Source organism: Zalophus californianus, chromosome 4, assembly GCF_009762305.2.
Source record: "Zalophus californianus isolate mZalCal1 chromosome 4, mZalCal1.pri.v2, whole genome shotgun sequence".
Taxonomy (NCBI): Eukaryota; Metazoa; Chordata; class Mammalia; order Carnivora; family Otariidae; genus Zalophus; species Zalophus californianus.
The window spans coordinates 182,393,752-182,412,178 of NC_045598.1; the positions used below are offsets into that span (position 1 = coordinate 182,393,752).

An 18,427-nucleotide genomic window follows, 5' to 3' on the forward strand; every position below is an offset into this window, starting at 1 on the left:
AGAGGAAGTGTTTATCTATTTAACGAAAACCTCCTGTTAGGTGCTGGGCATTTGTGCTGGCCCTGGGGATAGAAGAGAAATCTCGGAGATAAGGACACCTAAGGTAATCCACATTACAGATTCCGCACGTACTACTGGGTTTGGCCCTGCAGGGCACCCTTGTCACCTGGCAGGTGCTTCCTGCAGAAGGCAGGGCATTAAGAAAACACTTCTCAAAGCAGGGGTGAGGAAGGCTCTGTCTTGAAACCGTGAGTTTGGCTGTCAATGAATTTAGCCACGCAGAGCACACGACAATTCACCTGTTATAACTACATCAATTGCTTAGAACCCCTGAAGCACTTATGTGGGGGGGAGGGGGTGGGAGGAGGGTGAACCCAGTCATAGTTGATTGGACAGCAAGTGGACACCTAAGTCAAGCTGAATCAATGATTCTCTTTCCCTTAGGAGACACAAAGACCTGGTTGGTTCCATGTCCAAGAACCTGAAGGTCATATAGCCTTTGGGTTAGGACTAGCGTTTTATGCTTTGGAGATACACAGACATCTTGGAAAGAACAAAGAATGAGGCTGATGTGCTCCCCAGGTCCCCTCCCTCATCTGGTCTCCAACCTCACATGCCGGGTTTTACCTTCTGCCCTTGGATTCCATGTGAGACACAGTTGAAGAGTTTCCATTCAGCCTAAGTAGCCCAAGACTAGTATGTAACCAGGTGGATTGGGGCATCAAGGGACCAATCCAATGACAGTGAGGTTGTGTCTGAGAAGGGACAATGAAAAAGGTGGCAGGTGAAGGCCCCCACTGTCCCTACAGATCCCAGAGATGGTTCATCTCAGTGAACACTTGCTCTCCCGGCTACTACTGAAACCCAAGGGTTAGGGGATAGAAACCCAAACAAGCAGCTAGGAGAACAGAAATAGATCCCCCAGCTGGCAAAAAGCCTCTGGGTATACTCTTCTTCAATACATCTGGTGCATGCAAACACCTGTAATAGTTCCTTCCTTTGGGGGAAGCCCTAGTCCCGAGCTGCTGAGCATGGCAGGTCCAGCCGCAGCTGCGCCACACCCCCACTCCCAAAGCTCACGTAGGCACCCACTGATGCGGTGCTTGCTTCCCAACTCTGCCATCCCCTGCCCGCACAGCACCTGACACAGAAAAGGTGCTTACTAGTGAGTGTGGGAAAAGCTCCACCTCCTGCGTCTAAAGTTAAGTCTCCCTAACCTGGGGTGCTCCGATCAGCAGTCCGTGTTTTGAATGGGGGGTTCGTGTGCTGGGATGAGGGTAAAATGTGTCTTTGTGTTGACTAATCTCTAATTGCTGTTTAGTGTACCCCTCCATTTAAGCGTAGGCAACACACCCCAGTATCACCAGTTGAAATCACACTGTGGCAGGTATCTCCAGATACACTTATCACACCTTGCCATTATGTTGAGATCTGCCTCAATGCTACTATTTAACTTAAGAAGCACAAGCTATTATGTCACACAGTTGTTAACATGTGGATAATTACATGCCACTCTTAAGTCCTTTCTTTTGTAATCCTCTGTATTTTATTTTACACATACAGAACTCCCTGCCTCGCCGCCTGCCACGCCCAGCACTCACGGTCACCCGCCCAGGTCCGCAGTACAGGCTCCTCACAAAGGCACACGTTTTCCCTCCTCTGCACTGGAGGCCACACCGGCCCCGTGGCTAGGAATGCCTTCTTACCCTTCTGTGCTAACTCCTCCTTGCCACTCCAAATCCATTTCTGAAACTACAGCATACCCACTCCTTGTACCGTAATGCAGACGTCAAGTTTTATAGTGAATTTATAGCGGATTACACTCAAAGAAACTGCACGTAAGCGAAGAAAATCCAGCGTAACAGCAGGATATCTATTTAAAAAGGGAAGGCAGGCTCGAGGCGGGGCTGCATTTAGCGATTTAGTGACTTCCTTCCAAAGACCAAGTGTGGGAAAGCGGAAAAAGTAACAGGGCAGTGAAGGACCCTGGCCAACACTGACTGCTTCAAGCCAGGTGATCAAGGTCAACAGCATCTGTGGCGACTCCCAGCGACCCATCATGCTAATGGCATGGCACTTCACCTCTGTGATCTTTCTTCCAAACACCCATCACCCCAGTTGAGCCATGAGAAAAGTATCATAGAAACCTTCATTGAAGGACATTCTACAAAATGCCTGACTAGTGCTTCTCAAAACTTGTCAAGGTCAGCTAAAGCAGGGAAAGGGGAGACACCGTTATTGACCAAAGGAAGTTAAGGAGACATGAGGACAATATAATGTGGCATCCTGGACGGGATCCTGGGACAGAAAAAGGATGACAGGGACTTAGTAGTGACATTCCAATGAAGTATGGAGCTTAGGGGCGCCTGGGTGGCTCAGTCCTTAAGCATCTGCCTTCAGCTCAGGTCACGATCTCAGGATCCTGGGATCGAGCCCCGCATCGGGCTCTCTGCTCGGCGAAGAGCCTGCTTCTCCCTCTCCCACTCACCCTGCTTGGGTTCCCTCTCTCATAGTGTCTCTGTCAGATAAAAGCTTTAAAAAAAAAAAAAAAAGTATGGAGCTTAGTTAACAGTCATGTATCAATGTTGATATCTTAGTTGTGACCAGTGCACCATAGTGAAATGAGGTCTTACTAACAGGGGAAACTCGGTGTGGGGTATATGGGAGCTCTGCACCATCTTTACAATTGTTCTTGTGAATTTTAAACAACTAAATAAGCCTAAATAACAATGGGAGGTCATGCTAAAACCTGTTGTGTTTACATTTTTTTTTCAGTATAGTAGAAATAAGCATTATAGCGATGTCACTGGGTGTGAGAAAGGGAGTGGTTTTATCACATGCTTTCCCGTAATAAAAATAAAATGTAAGAAAAAAAAAAGATGTTTCCTTCTAAATATAGGTTGAAAAGCTTTAACTCTTTGTCACTATGCTGCCTGAGCTACCGAGCCTCTGAAATGGGGCTGGTCTGAATTGAGAGGCGCTGTCCTGTGGAATACTGATTTTCTTAGCATAAAGAAGATGAATTCTCTTAATCCTTGTCATATTGATTCTATGTTAAAATGGTAATGTTTTGGATATGCTGGGTTAAGGGAAATATATTCCTAAAATTCACCTCACTTGTTTCTACCTTTTAAAATAACGGCTGTTAGAAAATGTAAACTTACATATGTGGCTCGCATTATATTCTCAGGGGACAGTGATGCCCTTAAGGCAGGTGTCGCGAGGGGCCAGGTAAGGAAGGACCCCTCCCGCGACTGTGGGGCTGCACACACGACCTCTCAGAGGAAAAAGACTCAAGCCACTGCAAAGTTACAAATTTATTGGTCTGGAAATAAATACAAACATCTCATTAAGAAACTCCTCTGGAGAGACTTTACACAACAGTTTCCTGTCTCGATTCAGCCACTCCTGCCCTGACCCCTGACCTTTCTGCACAGGTCGGGCGGAAGCCTCCGGGTGGTGCGGGCAGGAAACTGAGTCACTGCCCCTCCAGCTATCTAGAAGCCTTGACTACTTCCTTCTACCAACTCTAGGGTCCTGGAAAGCACCAGGCCCCAGTGGCTGATTCGCATCGATTCATCCCACTCAGATCAAACTTCCTCCAAGAAGATCCATGGTTAGCCAAAATGAGAATCAGAAGCCAGTAGTACAGGAACTTGACGTTGCCCAGAAATGTCAGTGGTGCCACCCCATTCAGCAGAAGGTTAGAGGGGCAGGGAAGAGGGGAAGGCAGGAGAGGGAAGGCAATCCCGTGGAATATTCCAGAATCCTCTCATCTTCTCAGCCAACACCCCCCATGTGAATCCCCACCCCCTGCAAGAGCAAACGGTTGTCCCCAAAGATCCAGTGATGTTACCAGGTCAGAACGTTCGGCTGTCAAGGTCAGATTCAACCCCACTTGTCAGAGATCAGAAGCTGGATTTGACTCAATCACACAAGATTCCTGGGAACCAGGGTGGGATCGACTGAAATCATGACTGCACCGGATCCCATCACAACCACAGAAAATCCCTTACATCTAATAACCCAAATACCCCCCACCCCCACCCTATTCCCCTGTACCCACCCCCCACCCCCGCCCCCACTGCATGGACACTCATCACAGCCAGGTACGGCTATTTGGAATGTTTCCCTTCATATCAAAGAAAGCAAGTACAAACCTAACTCGTCTTCCCCACAAACGAAATCCTCACTCACGTATTTGGGGTGGGAAGTCGGGGCTGACTATGGAGGCGGCAGACAGCAGAGCCAAAGGCTCAAATTCAATGATACCAATGTTTGCCAAGACCATTTCTTTGGAAAGCCCGGAGATTTTGCTGCCCACTTTCATTGTCCATTGAAAGGGTGCCAGAAAAACTGGCTTGTATGTTTCGGCATTAAAAAGTGGATATATACACAAACTTTAAAAATCTATGTCTTCACGTCAACTGCGTAGATTTGTTTTTCCAAGCATTCTAGCCTCCACGTAAATGCCACCTCTCTCCTGCTTCCTGCTTTGTGCAGTTAAAAAGAGCTACCCACAATCCGCTGCTCTCCCCCTCCCCAAATGGAAACAGGGTTCTGTTTCCAGAAACTGGGTCAGTTGGTCTTTAGTTGGAGAGGAAACAGGAAGTAGAGGGGCTGGGCTTCCGACAAAGAGCCCTTTAGAACCAGGATGCTCGGGTCAGCAGAGGCCTGGATTTAGGAAGTGTTGAGGGCGGCGTGTCTTGTTTTTGGCAGTTTGGTGTCTCTGAGGGAGGGTGACGGGGCGGCCATCAGGCCAGCCGTCAATGAGCACAGGACACTGAGATACTTCTTTCCCTTCGGTCTGCCCACCCTGCCCCTGCTGGGAAAGGCACCCTTGACAAACCCAGTCTAACTGTGTCCCCCCAGAGCTCTCTTACACCATAAGCTTTGGGTTAATACGAGTTATGTGTGGTGTGGCAGGCGGGGGCGGGAAGGGCCAGAGGAAGGGCAGCTGCGCGAGCCCAGAGTCCAGGGGCGGCCGTGGTGCGGGCCGCCTAGCAGGACACCTCCATGGACTTGGGCCCGGCGTTGTTGCCGGTGGCCCCGGAGTTGGGGGTGATGTCCAGGCGAGCACCCTCGCTGGTGTGGGAGCGGCTGCGGGCGCCCTCGCTGGTGTGGGAGCGGCTGCGGGCGCCCTCCAGGGACGTAACGCTGGAGCCGGAGGCCGTGCGGGAGCGCATCAGGCGGGTCATGCTGGCCGAGGGCACTGGGGACAGAGAGAAGAGGCACCCGGTTAGGGACCTGAATGCCAGGGGCACCTGCACGCCAGCAACGGGGCCTCCTCCTGCCTGACCCGTCCATCCCTGCGGCCATCCAGGCACCGGGCTCCCCATCCTCCGTATCCACTCACAGAGGCGGAGAGCAAGTCCCCGACGGGGCTAGGGACTTGCGATCACACAGTGGCTTGAACCTAGACGTGGGTCTGAATCCCAAGTCTGCCGCTCGCTTACCGCTGGGTGACTTTGGAAGTGACCGTCTCTGAGCCCTCCATCCCCATCAGTAAAACTGGAATACCGATCCCCTAGTATCGGCACCCCTGTGTGTGCCCGCGTACCACAACCCCCTACTGTCTACAATATCTGGAGGGCGTCAGCTGGGCTAATCCCTCCATGCCACAGGTGGGGAAACCAAGGCCACCCAGCAAATCTGCGGCCGGCTGTCACCTGTTGTCTCTTCCAGAGAAGCCTGTGAGCTCCCAGGAACTATCTATGGCACCCATCCATCCTTCGGGACTTAAAATCACCCTTGCACATAGCAGATGGGTGAGAAAGTGAAATGAAGACAAAGCGATCCCCCCACCTGCATTGGGCTGAATCCTGCCCTCCACCCCCCAAAATTCATAGCCACCAGAATCTAAGAATGGAACTACGGTCCTCGCCGATACATTTTGTTAAGATGAGGTCATACTACATGAGGCTGGCTGCTCGTAAGAGGAGACAGAACACCCCTCCACATACATACACACACACACACACACACACACACACACACACACACACACACACGGAAGAAGGCCACGTGAACACAGAGCAGAGATGGGAGTCACGTGGCTACAAGCCAAGGAACAACAAGGGCTGCTAGCTCCCTCCAGTAGCTGAGGTGAGGCAAGGAAAGATCTTTCGAGAACCTCTGAGGTGAGCATGACCTTGCATACATCTTGATTTTGGACTTCTTGCTTCTAGAGCTGTAGTACTGTGAAAGAACACATTTCTGGTATTTTTTAAGCCATCTGGTTTGCGGAGATTTATTACAACAGCCCTAGGAAACTACTACACCACCCAAATAAAGCATCACCGCAAAGGCCACCTTGAACAACCAACGTCACAATCTGAGGAAACCGATAAATACACATACGTGCTCAGTGGTTACGTTAGTCACTGAATGTGTGCAGGGGTTGGCTTGCTGGGACACATATCCACAAACAAAAGGAATCCTTGCTGCACTGAATTCCCTTCTCCAAGAGCTAATGTTTAAATCCAGAGACAATCGGGATCGCTCCCACATCTGTCGCTCACGTTTTTTCTGAGCCCCTATTTCTCAACCCCAAATCTGAGAGTTTTCCTGACCTCACAGGGCTCGCAAGTGACCATGGAATGGTGTCATGGAATCAAAGAGCAAGTCATGCCTGCAGCTTGAACAGGCGCTCAGTAGATGACTACTTGCGTTCTCTGTGGTTCATGCCTCTGGGACAAAAGCTCTTCCTCTTCCCTCTAACTGCCAGAGGCTTCAGTAGGTGTAGGGGTGTGTGTGTGTGTGCGTGTGTGTGCGTGTGTGTGTGTGTGTGTGTGTTGTAGTGTAGGTGTGTGTGTGTGTAGTGTAGGTGTGTGTTGTAGTGTAGGTGTGTGTGTGCGTGTGTAGTGTAGGGGTGTGTGTGTGTGTGTGTGTGTGTGTGTGTGTGTGTGTGTGTTTCGTAGGGAACAAGGCCTGCCTTTCACTTCCTTTCTCCCCAGAATACACTTGTGAGGCAGAAATCCAAACCTGAGAGAGGTCCAAGGCAAACGAGTCATGATGTACGCCCTGCCTGGCAGCGTTCCCGGTGCCCTACCTCTACCTGCTTGCTCTCCCTCGGGAAGGCAGCTCAGAAGGCCGCAGACCCAAAGACAGATGTTTTCTGTTGGAATAGGGCACCTAGGGACATGGACTCTGCCCGACGCATGTAAATCAGGCTCAAGGGCTCTTGGCCTCTCTAGAAACTAAACACGGCTGTGGCCAACCTTAAGGCTGTGGTCAGCTTACCAAATATACCATTACTATTTTAAACAAATGAATAGGTTCAGTCTCGGGGGGGCGGGGGGGAAGGAAGAGATCAAATATTCAGACTTCCTCGTTAAGATGGGCTCATAAATTCTAAGCAGTCGGCAGAAAAAGCCAAAAGAACCATGTCACGGCTCACACCTCAGTTGGACCATCTGTGGCCGCTACCCACCAGAGTGCTTCCACTTGGCATGGTCGGTCCTGGTCATGGGACTGCATTTCTGAAAAAGGGATGGAGGTGTCTAACGAATAAACTAGAACTGTCACACAAGAAACAGCAAGTCCTTGAATTATGCTTCTATTTATCCTTCAATTCCCAAATCCAAGGATTTGGCAAAGATGCACTGTCTTGAATATAAGCAACTTTATCACCCGCTTACACAGAGCTTTACGGTTTTCAAAGGAACATTCCCCACTCTGCTCCTTGCTTAATCTCTCCAAACCTCAGTTCCACCATTTGTAAGATGCGGATAAGAGGATGTCATAGGATGGGGCACCTGGGTGGTGCAGTCGGTTAAGCGTCCGACTCTTGATTTCGGCTCAGCTCATGATCTCAGGGTCATGACACTGAATCCTTCACTGGGCTCGGCACTGAGTGTGGAACCTGCCTACGATTCTCTCTCCCCCTCCTGCTGCTCCTCACCCCACTTATGTGCACACGCTCGCTCTCTCTTAAAAAAAAAAAAAAATATGACATAGGATTACTGTGATGGTTACATGAGAAAAAAATGAAGGATTTACTAATAATCTTTCATCATTACCATCACCACCATAATCATCACCACCACCACCATCATGACAACGGGAAGTCTCTTAAGAAAGCACGTAATCATATATATGCAACCGATCAATCACTAAATTTTACCTCTGAAACTAATAATACACTATACATTAATTAAATTGAATTTAAAATTTAAAAAAAAAAAAAGCACGTAACCAGAATGTAAAAGATTTTCATGGTTCCACTGTTCTCTTTTTGGTGCTTAAAGAGTTAGTCCTGAATCTAAAGAAAATTCCCTGCTACGAAACCACGGCTGTTCATCAGTGGAGGGAAATGAAGCCCCACGGTATAAAGAAGATACTAGAACCTCTGCACTGCCGCCCATCCTCCACACACCAAAATATTTCTTTCCCTGACCTTCCTAGTTTGCCAAAAGCTGACGCTGGCCAAGATGATACAGAATACTCACTCAAGCCCAGTTCAGGTCACTGCATTTTCATTCCCATGCCTGCCCCTCGCCCCACCACCTGCCTGGAAAGGCCACACTTACTGTATCCCATCCCCTGCACGAAGTACTTGAAGGCCTCAGCAAGCTTGGCTGGCTGCAAGAGAAAAAGGGAAAGTACGGTCAGTTGCCAGAGGTCCGATCCTGAAGGGCCACGTGGAGCTGTGCCCACGGTCACCTTCATTCAAGAGCTGGGCCCAAGAGAGAAGGCTACCACATGCTGATTGGACAGTCCACAAAAGTAAAGACTACAGGGTATTCATGGGGAGCAAAATTCACTTTGGCTAGGGAGAAAAACTGCAATTTCACTTCATAGCTGGGAGAATTTGGTAAAGTCCAGAGAGCCACACTAACATCTGAGGGTTTCTGTAAAGACTACACTGGTAAGAGTGATGTATCCAGCTCAGCTTCTAGAACGTAACAGCACCAAGATCCTGTGCCACCCACTGTGCCAAGGGCTTTGCAGCATTATCTCATTTTCTCTTGACAATAATTTTATGAGGTTGGCACCATTTCCACATACATTTCACTGCTGAACAGTCATGGAGAGATAAATAATCCATCCACAGTCATACAATTAATTCATGGGGGGGGGGGGAGTCCTACAGACGAATCGAGGGCTTTCCAAACTCTATGCTTTCAAGGCAGTTCACTCTCAGCCTCAAGAGCAGGCAGGCTGGCTGGCTGGCTGGATGAAGGGATGGTGCATAGATAGGTAAAAATAAGATGGATGGATAGAAGGAAGGAGGATGGATGGATGGATGGATGGACGGATGGACAGTTGGATAAACCAATTAACCAATTCAATGGGCTACTTTAAGTGAAATGATTTGGGAATGCTGAGAACATACCCAGTTCCATCAATTACTCTCCCCAAATTTAGATTAATCTGAACTGGGAGGTGAATGCTCTCAAGTAAAGGCCATACCCCCAGTCTAATTAACTGCAACTCTCAAAAGCAACGCCCTGGGTCTTTGCTGCTCATACTCTTTCTGCCCCAGTGAGAAGTCAGCAGATGCAGTGTTCCTGCCCACCCCCAGCAACTCCTGCCACTATTCTACAAAGAGTCACAGGACACTTAAAGGAGAGGCTGAGGGGTGCCTGGGTGGCTCAGTCAGTTAAGCATCTGTCTGCCTTCAGCTCGAGTCATGATCTCAGGGTCCTGGGATTGAATCCTGCATCAGGCTCCCTGCTCCTTGGGGGAATCTGCTTCTCCCTCTTCCTCTGTGGTCCCTCTTGCTTTCGTTCTCTCTCAAATAAATAAATAAATCTTAGAGAGAGAGACAGATAAAGTGCAGCTGGGCTCAAGTTGCCCTCTGGGGTTTGTGTGACAACAGTAAGAAAGTGACAAGCCGCCACTGAGGCTGCAGAGAGCCACAAGCATCTGTACCTAGCACCGCGGCAGAAACAGTCCTTCAGCCTCTCTTCCCTTCGGTGACACTGCAATAAACACTTGCTCCTCTCATCTCTAAGGACTGTTGCCCTTGCAAATGGAATGAGGGATGGGAACGCCGTCAACAGACACCCAGCTCTCGTAAGGGCAGGAGGAGGAGGAACGGCACAGTAAACGGGCCTTCCTGGACTGGTCTCCTGGAAGCCTGGGCTGGTTCGGCCGCCGCCATGCATTTACCATGTGTTTTCATCATGGTCAGGGCGGAGCTGTTCTCATTTCCAATACAGAAAAGGAAGAAGGGAAAGGAGAGAGGGAGAGCGGGGAGGGAGGGAGGACCGAAGGAAGGAACACTGGCGCCCCTCCTCCCCGAGCCAGCCTAAAGAGGGCCCTGGAGTAGCAGTGTCTCGGCAGGAGTCTCCCCGGCAGTCTCAGGAGCAAGCTGGATGGCTAACGGCTCCACCACTAACATGCAGGTATTAACTCACGCTTCTGTCTAAGCTGGGCTCTACGGGGAGCCCATCTGTTCCCTCTGCGGGCGGGGCCTGCCCTGGTCTCTCCCAGCTGTCAAACGGGCATAACACAACAGCAGATAGAGCACCAATTTTGTCCTTCTCTAGTGGACGCGGAGGGAGCCACTGGGGAGAGGCGAGTAGAGCCACCAAAGGCCACTTGTGTCTACACTTCTGTACAGAGTTCTGGAGGGAGAGTCTGCAGGGAGATGAGATCCAGAGCAATTAGTCAAGGCCCAGGATCCACCTGATACAGAAATTTGCTTCTCAGGGTCTCTTCTTCAGACCCCCCACTCCAAGTGAGAGACCTCACTATCCCGGACAGAAGACCCTTCTCTTATTGGGACAGCTCCAGCTGCTACAAATTTTATCCTGCACCCAAATGAACCTGTCAGCCGTTGCCCCCTCCCTGGGGGACTCAGAGCCAAGACTCTCCCTTTTCCATCAGAAGGTCCTTGAAATTGGCAAGGCCGCATGAAATTAATCAAAGAGCTGATCCCTCCCAAACCAAGAGGCTCTCTATAGCACCACACCCAACAGTGAGAAACCAGAAACTACCTATAAATGTCCAGCAATAGGGCGTCAGGAAAACCAATTAGTGTATCTGTGCAATGGCAATTTGTCCTGCCATTAAAAACAAGATACAGAGAGTTTTTTAACCAAAGGAAGAGAGCTCTGAGATGTCAAGTTATGTGGACAGGTGAAAAATATATACGCAAAATGATCGTAATTTTGCTTAAAGTAACAAAAAAATGTATGCAAGTATATCGAAAAAGAGGCTAGAAGTAAATACTTTAAAGTCTGTAACAACGGTAACCTAAAGTTGGGACACTATGGATGTGTTGTTGTTTTTTTTTAAAGATTTTATTTATTTATTTGAGAGAGAGAGAGAGAGAATGAGAGAGAAAGCACATGAGATGGGGGGAAGGTCAGAGGGAGAAGCAGACTCCCTGCCGAGCAGGGAGCCCGATGCGGGACTTGATCCAGGGACTCCAGGATCATGACCTGAGCCGAAGGCAGTCGCTTAACCAACTGAGCCACCCAGGCGCCCTGGATGTGTTTTTTTTAATTATTCTTTTATTCACCCGTATTTTTAAATTTTTATTGATGAAGATGTATTACTATGTAACTAGGAAATTACAAGTACTAATACCACCAATTAAAAAAAAAAAAAAAAAGCCCCAAACTCATAAAATATACATTTCAGGTCCTCATCCATTACTGAGGAGGGCACATAGCCCTTTTCCCCTCTGCGAATATAATTTTTGTTTGTCTGATCTCCCCAGCCTGGGGCCATTGCCCAGATGACAGGCTCATGGACAAGAAGCCCCTCAGCCAGGGCATGCAGGAGTCCAGGGTCTGGATGCACCTGCTGGGAAGAGCCAGTGGGAAGACCTAGGGTGACGTGGACGCAGAGGGAGCCACTGAGTTGCTCAGTGCCCTCACCCTTGACTCTCCCAACATTCTGGCAGGTGAGAGGGACCCAAAAGCATGCTCACTGCTGCATAGGAGGCTCCCCAGGGAGCTCAGGGGGGTGGGGGGCCGCAGGGGGAGAAAGGGTACATGTATCTAGAAAAAGACCCAGATTCAATTTTCATCAAGAGAGCAGTGGATGACAGAAGCTCTGAAGTCCCCTTCAGGACGGCAGGGAGAAACGGAAGAAAGAAAAGGCATCATTCCATCCTTTCCCACAGTCTGGTGGAAAAGACAACCACCTCCTCTCTGCCCCCTCTGCTCGGGCCTGGAGCTCTGGCTGAAGCCTGTGGTCTCTGAGGTCAAACACCAGACACACCTAGACTCGGGTCCACAGGTGTCAAGCCATATCCATGCGTGAAACCCCCTCCCCCCTATGAACGCCAGGGTCATCCACCACGCGGGGGTTCCTAGGTGATCAAGTCCCGATGTGCAAGCACCCTTTGTAAATAGTAACGTGCCCACAGTGTCATCAGATGTCATAGTGAGGTGCGGGACTAGGAGACAGTCGGGGAATAGGTGCTAACAGGACACAGACACCTGCCTTCCATCTAGGGGGTGGTGACAGGTAGGACTCACCTGGGAGATCTGCGGGAGGCCACCACAATCTGCCATCTGGGAAAAAGGGAGGCTGGTCAGTGCCAAACACCACGGCAGAGGTGTCCCTCCCTATGGGGCCCACCTGCCGCTGCCCTGTCCCCGTTCAACCCCATTCTGGGGGCAATGGGCACCTGACGGGTGGGGAAAACACCCATCCCCACCTAGCAAGGCTGTTCTTGTTACAATCCATCTTGGCACTGATCTGTGTCTTCTTGACAACCGAGACGCTAGATGCCCTGCTACGCCCAGGAAGGAATTTCCCTCGGTTCCTCGAGAACCGGAAGGTGTGCCTGTCCTACTGCAGAGGCACACACTGGGCCTGAGTGAGCTCGAAGAACTGCAAGCCTCCCACCAGGGTCCGTGTGACCAGAAGGCCTTCAGTGCGGGAGGCCCTGTACACACACACTCTCTTTAAACGTTCCCTAAGACAGAAACTGCTCGATCTGAGCAATGGAGACGAGGAGACGAACCCTCCCCCTTCTCGAATGCTCCTTCCTCCTCTCCCTACAGCAGGAACTGTGGCCTGTCCGTCCTTCTCCTGGGACAGAGGGCCCCGATGCTGCCGGCGTCCAGACACAGATGTGTTGGGATAATTAAGACAAAGGGGCTCCCGGGTTAGCCAATCAGCAGCCCCCTGGGGCCCAAAGCCCAGCATCTTCCAGTCCTGCAATTTCCTGGAGAGGGAATCTTGATAGAAAAGCTATGTGAAGAGCCAGTTCCGGGGACCAGGTCTCCCCCTGCGCATCAGACGCCTCCCAGTGCCTTTCACAGGGCCGCTGAGCGACCCACAGACCCTCAGCTCCTCTTGCCCCCTCATTTCACACAGGCCCTTCCTGGGTCACCTGTCCTCCCCGGGGGGTACAACCACAACGGGTCCTCATCTTGCATGGTGCCTTTGGGCCAAGGCTACCACAAACACCATGGCGACTGGATTGCGTGGGCAGGGAGACCACAGACCCTCAACCCAGCCTCAGGGACAGCTCCCAGAAGAACCTGGCAGACAGAGTCCCGCCCTCCCATGGCAGAGCCCCTCTCAGAGCAACGCCCAGCCCCACCCTTGCGAGAGCCCCCGCCTGCACAACTGCCAGTCCGTCCCTCATCAGAGCACCACGGCCGGCAGCCCAAAGACTCTCGGGATCCCAGAGAGGGTTCCTGTCATCTCTGCAGCCTAGGGTATCCAGCCGGGCCCAACAACAGATAGACGTTCGTGAACGCGTACACTAAATAATTATTTCTATGGTCTCTGACCACCAGCTGTGCCTCAATTAGGCGCCACTCCATTCTGCAGCAAACTAGGGGCTTCTGAGAAGGAACAAAGGCAAACTCGCATCATGCTGCCTGTACCTTGAGGAGAGTAGTCTTTGTTGGATCCAATTTCGAGTTGCACTCCACCTGGACAAGGGAAGGGAGAAGGAATCTGTTAATTTTCCATCTAGAGCCAAAGTCATCAGCCTTCCCCCTTCGCTGCAACCATCATCAGCAACGCCCGTCTTCCCGCCTAGCATGGAGGAGAGAACGCGGGCTTCGAGATGAAGCAACGTGGCTATGAATTCCAGCCCTGCCATTACTAGCTGAGCGACCGTGGACAAGTTAATTTCTTTGAGCCTCAGTTTCTTTATCCATAAAATGGGGATAATACCCTTTTTCAAAGGGTTGTTACAAAGATGAGCTAACATCTAGCAGATGCTCCAGAAATAGATGCTAAATGAATGGACTTTTTTAACCGGCTGTTGCCAGAGATTCTACAAGTTCAACATCTCTAGTCCCGACAACTATTCTTCAGACAAAGTGACATCCACTAATTTAATTTGTCAATGACCATCTCAGAAGTGCATCCAAAATTGGGCAAAACACCCACGTGTAACCAATGATGTTCAAAGTGCCTACAGTAGAACTCATCACCTCCCTTCAGGTGAACAGCGTATCTCTGCTGATGCATCCTATGATTATGCCCAGTGGGTCAGATCACAGGAAACTCACGGTCCCTCTGCAAATCCTACTCCGTAGCCCACTGCACAGGGCGTGTCACCACTTTAGGACTCTGCTCAATAACCCCTAAGTTTCCCTGTCTCCAGCTATGGGGATGTCGGAAGGGTCGAGTCTGTGCTTTGCCTCCATGTCACAGCTGGGAATTAAGGGTTGAAATGACCCAGAAGGCCTTGTCTAAGCCCCATTCCCCAGGTACCTCTCTGCTCTGCCAGACAATCAGGCACCAACCAGGTCTGAAAACTCTGATTTCCAAATGAGAGGAGAGTCTGTTGGCCAGGAAGCCAAGTGGCAAACATGCCCATCAAAACAAACCAATGGGAGGCGGACTGGCAGGAGCTGGGGCCTGGGAGAAAAGACAGAGGGCCTGGTGCCAAGCAAACAGGGCTGGCAGTCGCCAGGAAAAGAGGCTGGTATCTGGGCCCTCTGCCCAAAGGCCAACCAGATTTGGACTGTTGAATTAAGCACATAAATAAGTGAACGATTCCTACATACCACAGCATCCACAGCAGGAGAACTGTCCCCAACCACCAACAAAGAAGGGCACCTGGGAACAGGGAGAGAAGAGGGAGTTAACACAAAGTTTATTTAAAGATTCACATGCTCCCAGGCCTCCCAGGCTGGGACCAGAGTTCTAAACACTTATTTTGATTTCCTCAGTAGCCTTTGCTCTTTTTACTTCCTTCTCCTTCTATCCTCTGCTTTGTTCTTAGGATACACTGGGACTGTAGTCATTTACACCTTAGTATGAATTTCAGCCAGAGTCTTTCTGGGCCCTCTTGGTTTTAGTTTCAAGCATCCTCTCCTCAAGGAAGGATGAGTAGGACTTTGCCACCAATCAAGACCAGAGACCAAGAGGACATGCCTGACAAAGGGAATGGCATGTCGAGGTTCAGGTGTTAAATAATGTGGTTCACTTACAGTAACTACAAAAGACAGACGATACTGGTGGAATGCAGTTAGTTGTACCCATGACTGTCTTTTTCCTCCTAGCCTTATAGGGCACTTTAGGGTGGGACTCAGGTCTTACTCAGCTCCAGGCTCTGTGAAAGCAAAGCCTAACGCAGTATTCAACATAGAGCAGGTGCTTAATAAATTCTATCCCAAGTATACTCGGCACTGCTTCTCTGAGATCCAAGGCTCCCACCCAGGTCTCAGGGACACCCCAGGAACTGAACCCCTGCACAAGGAGTAGGCGACTGAGACTGGGTCGTGCCTGACTCCTGGGAAGAATACACCCAGGGCTTGCTGATTACGATGTCCCGGCACAGAGCACCACTCCCGCCAAACATAGAAAGAAGGCCCTGCCAGTGGCTGAGCAAGGCGACAAGACGGTGAGGGGGAGAAAGGGCACTCACTGCAGGGTGACTGTGTGGGCTCCGGGCATCGGCCGCTCAATCTCCAGATCCCGCCGGCTGCGGACAACGGACGCACAGTTACATGGTTACACAGGCATCCCCTCCCACCTCGGCGATCTCAGGAGGTCCTGCCATTGGCCCTTCTAGCAAACCACCCGTGTCCCAACCCGCACGGCTCTTGGGACATCACAGCCTCTTGGGGTCCATATAAATGGTTTCGGGGACAGCGGGACTGATGCATTTCCCATGGAGCCCACCTCCTTGTCCCCAACCTGAGTCCTCTACACAATCTCTTTTAGATCTTAGACCTGATCCTTTCCCTCCGTCATTTCAAAGCCTCCCACGGTTTCGCACTGTGCGTGCGGCGTCATGCCCAGCTCGGGCCCGGCCAGCCCCGTGGCTCGCCCCCGCAGACCTCGACCCAGCCTCTCGCCTCCTGGCGGCTCCCACCACCAGACACCCTTTGCCAGAGCATGGCCTGGAGCCAGACAGGCTGGATTCAAATCACAGCCCTCCACTTCCTCGCTGTGTGACTTTGGGCAGGATGCTGAACCTCTCTGTGCCTGTGCTTCCTCAAGAAGAAATACTGACGGTAACAGCATCCCAGAATTTTGAAGAGGATTCACTTGATTCCTACGGGCATGAGGAGGGCAAGGCAGTGTGCGGGGCTTGGGGGGCTGTCCTGGTCTCTGCATGTCCACTGCCTAGCCGATAGCCTGACAGCCCCAGCTCGCGGGAAGTGTTTGCTGAAGAACTGCTCTGTGCAGTCCCACGTCTTCAGTTACCCACTGGGGACACGACCTCTCCCTCCCTCCCTGAGAGGCGGGATGCCGGGAGGATGGTAAGAGGAGACGGACACTGAACTTTGTTACAGACGCTAATGCTCTTCATGAAGTAAGTTACCGACCGTGAGGAGAGACAGCCCATGAGGCTCCCGCCTGTCCCCTTCACGGCAGCGCAGCGGACTGCGTCCCCTGGCTGACACCGGTGTTCCCGGGCTGTCCCCTCCCCTAGCTGAGGTCCAGACCAGGCCCTCGTTATCATGAGGAGGGCTAGCCCCTGGCCCAAGGCTGGAGGGATGTGCTCCTTGTCCTTGGTATGACTCACCTCCCAGCAGCTTCTCTGGACACCTCCCTCCCCCTCCGCCCCCCAGCGCTCTGTCGCTAGCTCTCTTCACCCTCCTCACACCTGGCCTCTCCTTACGGTCAGCCAGGGCACAGGCACTTACTCCAAACCCCGTGAGGGCGTGACTGTGTCTCCCTTGTGCTCGGCAGCCCCCCACCCCCAGGTCTGGATGGTAGCTCAGCTCCTTGCAAAAACACCAGAACTCCAGGAGGCACCTGACTCCCTGTCCCAGCCATCTCTTTGCTCAAATCCGGGGGCTGTATCTTCTGCTAATTCTATAAGCCCCCTCTGCCTTATTCCATGTTCCAGACCAATGAAAAGAAACTCGATCTATGCCACGTCCCAATACCTGTTGTAGGCATTGATGAACAGGTGCAGGTTGCTGGGGTTCATGTCATTCACGATGTGCTGGCGGTAGGTATGGACCACCTCCACGTTGTTCTGCATTTCCTCCTGCATTTAGAGAGGGGGGAGATACCCTTTGCTGGGACCGTGGCCCTGGGCCACTCCCGAGTGCCTCCATTCTTCAGGTTATACAGGTACAGAGATAATAAGGCCTAATGCACTTGACTGCCGGGGAGCCTGAGCAAACCGGAGAAATGCAGTCTGCTTTTGCCTATCAGCTGGTAACAGGAAGGAATGCAAACCTGCAAAGGGCAAAGCGTGCCCTTCTGGGTTCCTCACTTCTTTGGTATTTGAAGTAAGTCCTCCCGAATCTGGGGTCTGGCTCCGTCACTGCCCTTTTTGGGAGGCAACTGTCTTAACCCCTCAGAGCCTTAGTCCCCTCAAAAATAAAGCAGGGGTGGCTATTACCTATGTCATCAGGTTGTGGGATTTAGCAGAGGTCTTGCACACGAAAGCCCTTTGTAAATAGTAAAAACTGATGCAACTGTTAGCATTTAACGTTTTTAAGGGGAAGTCAGTTTTTCATGCTGGAAACACAAAACCAACTTATGCAACTCCCGCGAAGTTTCTGGAAAGAAGGGCCATCTCAATTCCTAGCGGAGCCAGCCAGAGGTCTGCAGAAGCCTCAGCCTTCCCTCTCCCTGCTTCCTTTCTGAATGTGATTTGGGACAAACAGGTTACGAGCTTGCTCTGTTTCTCATTTGTAGAACAGCGGATGTGTAGGTTCCACAAAATGGCCTGATATGATCAGTGGCGACCAGAGCAGGACAGGGAGGGAGCAAAGGGGGCCCCATGTCCAGCCCAAGCTATTATCTAGAATAGTCCATGATCATTAAAGCAACAAAAAGGCCAACATGCTGTTAGAAAGTCAGAGAAAAGACCATCTAAGGAATTAATTGTGCTGGGGTATCAGATTAAAACACACACACACCAACTACAGCAACCTGGGGGCTCCAACAGATACCTCAAGTAATGTGGGGTATAAGCAGACCAGACTCTCACCCTATATTTGACACCCCCTCCTGCAAGGAAATACAGAAACTGGCTTTAATTTTTTCCATATTCCTCTAAGGTTCAGATTATACACTCAGG

At 50.9% G+C, this 18,427-nt stretch overlaps 1 protein-coding gene across 2 annotated transcripts in view; it reads right to left on the reverse strand.

Moving 5' to 3' along the window:
• Positions 1–3,301: 3,301 nt before the first annotated feature.
• Positions 3,302–18,427, reverse strand: part of NDRG1 (N-myc downstream regulated 1) — a 53,315-nt gene continuing 38,189 nt past the window's right edge. For both annotated transcript variants that reach the window (XM_027597700.1, XM_027597692.1), the window contains 7 exons: positions 17,280–17,383; positions 15,806–15,862; positions 14,943–14,994; positions 13,806–13,853; positions 12,441–12,476; positions 8,532–8,583; positions 3,302–5,212 (listed from right to left, as the gene is read on the reverse strand). In XM_027597700.1, coding sequence (XP_027453501.1) covers positions 5,001–5,212; positions 8,532–8,583; positions 12,441–12,476; positions 13,806–13,853; positions 14,943–14,994; positions 15,806–15,862; positions 17,280–17,383 — 561 coding nt within the window. In that variant the 3' untranslated portion in view covers positions 3,302–5,000. The remainder of the gene's footprint in view (positions 5,213–8,531; positions 8,584–12,440; positions 12,477–13,805; positions 13,854–14,942; positions 14,995–15,805; positions 15,863–17,279; positions 17,384–18,427) is intronic.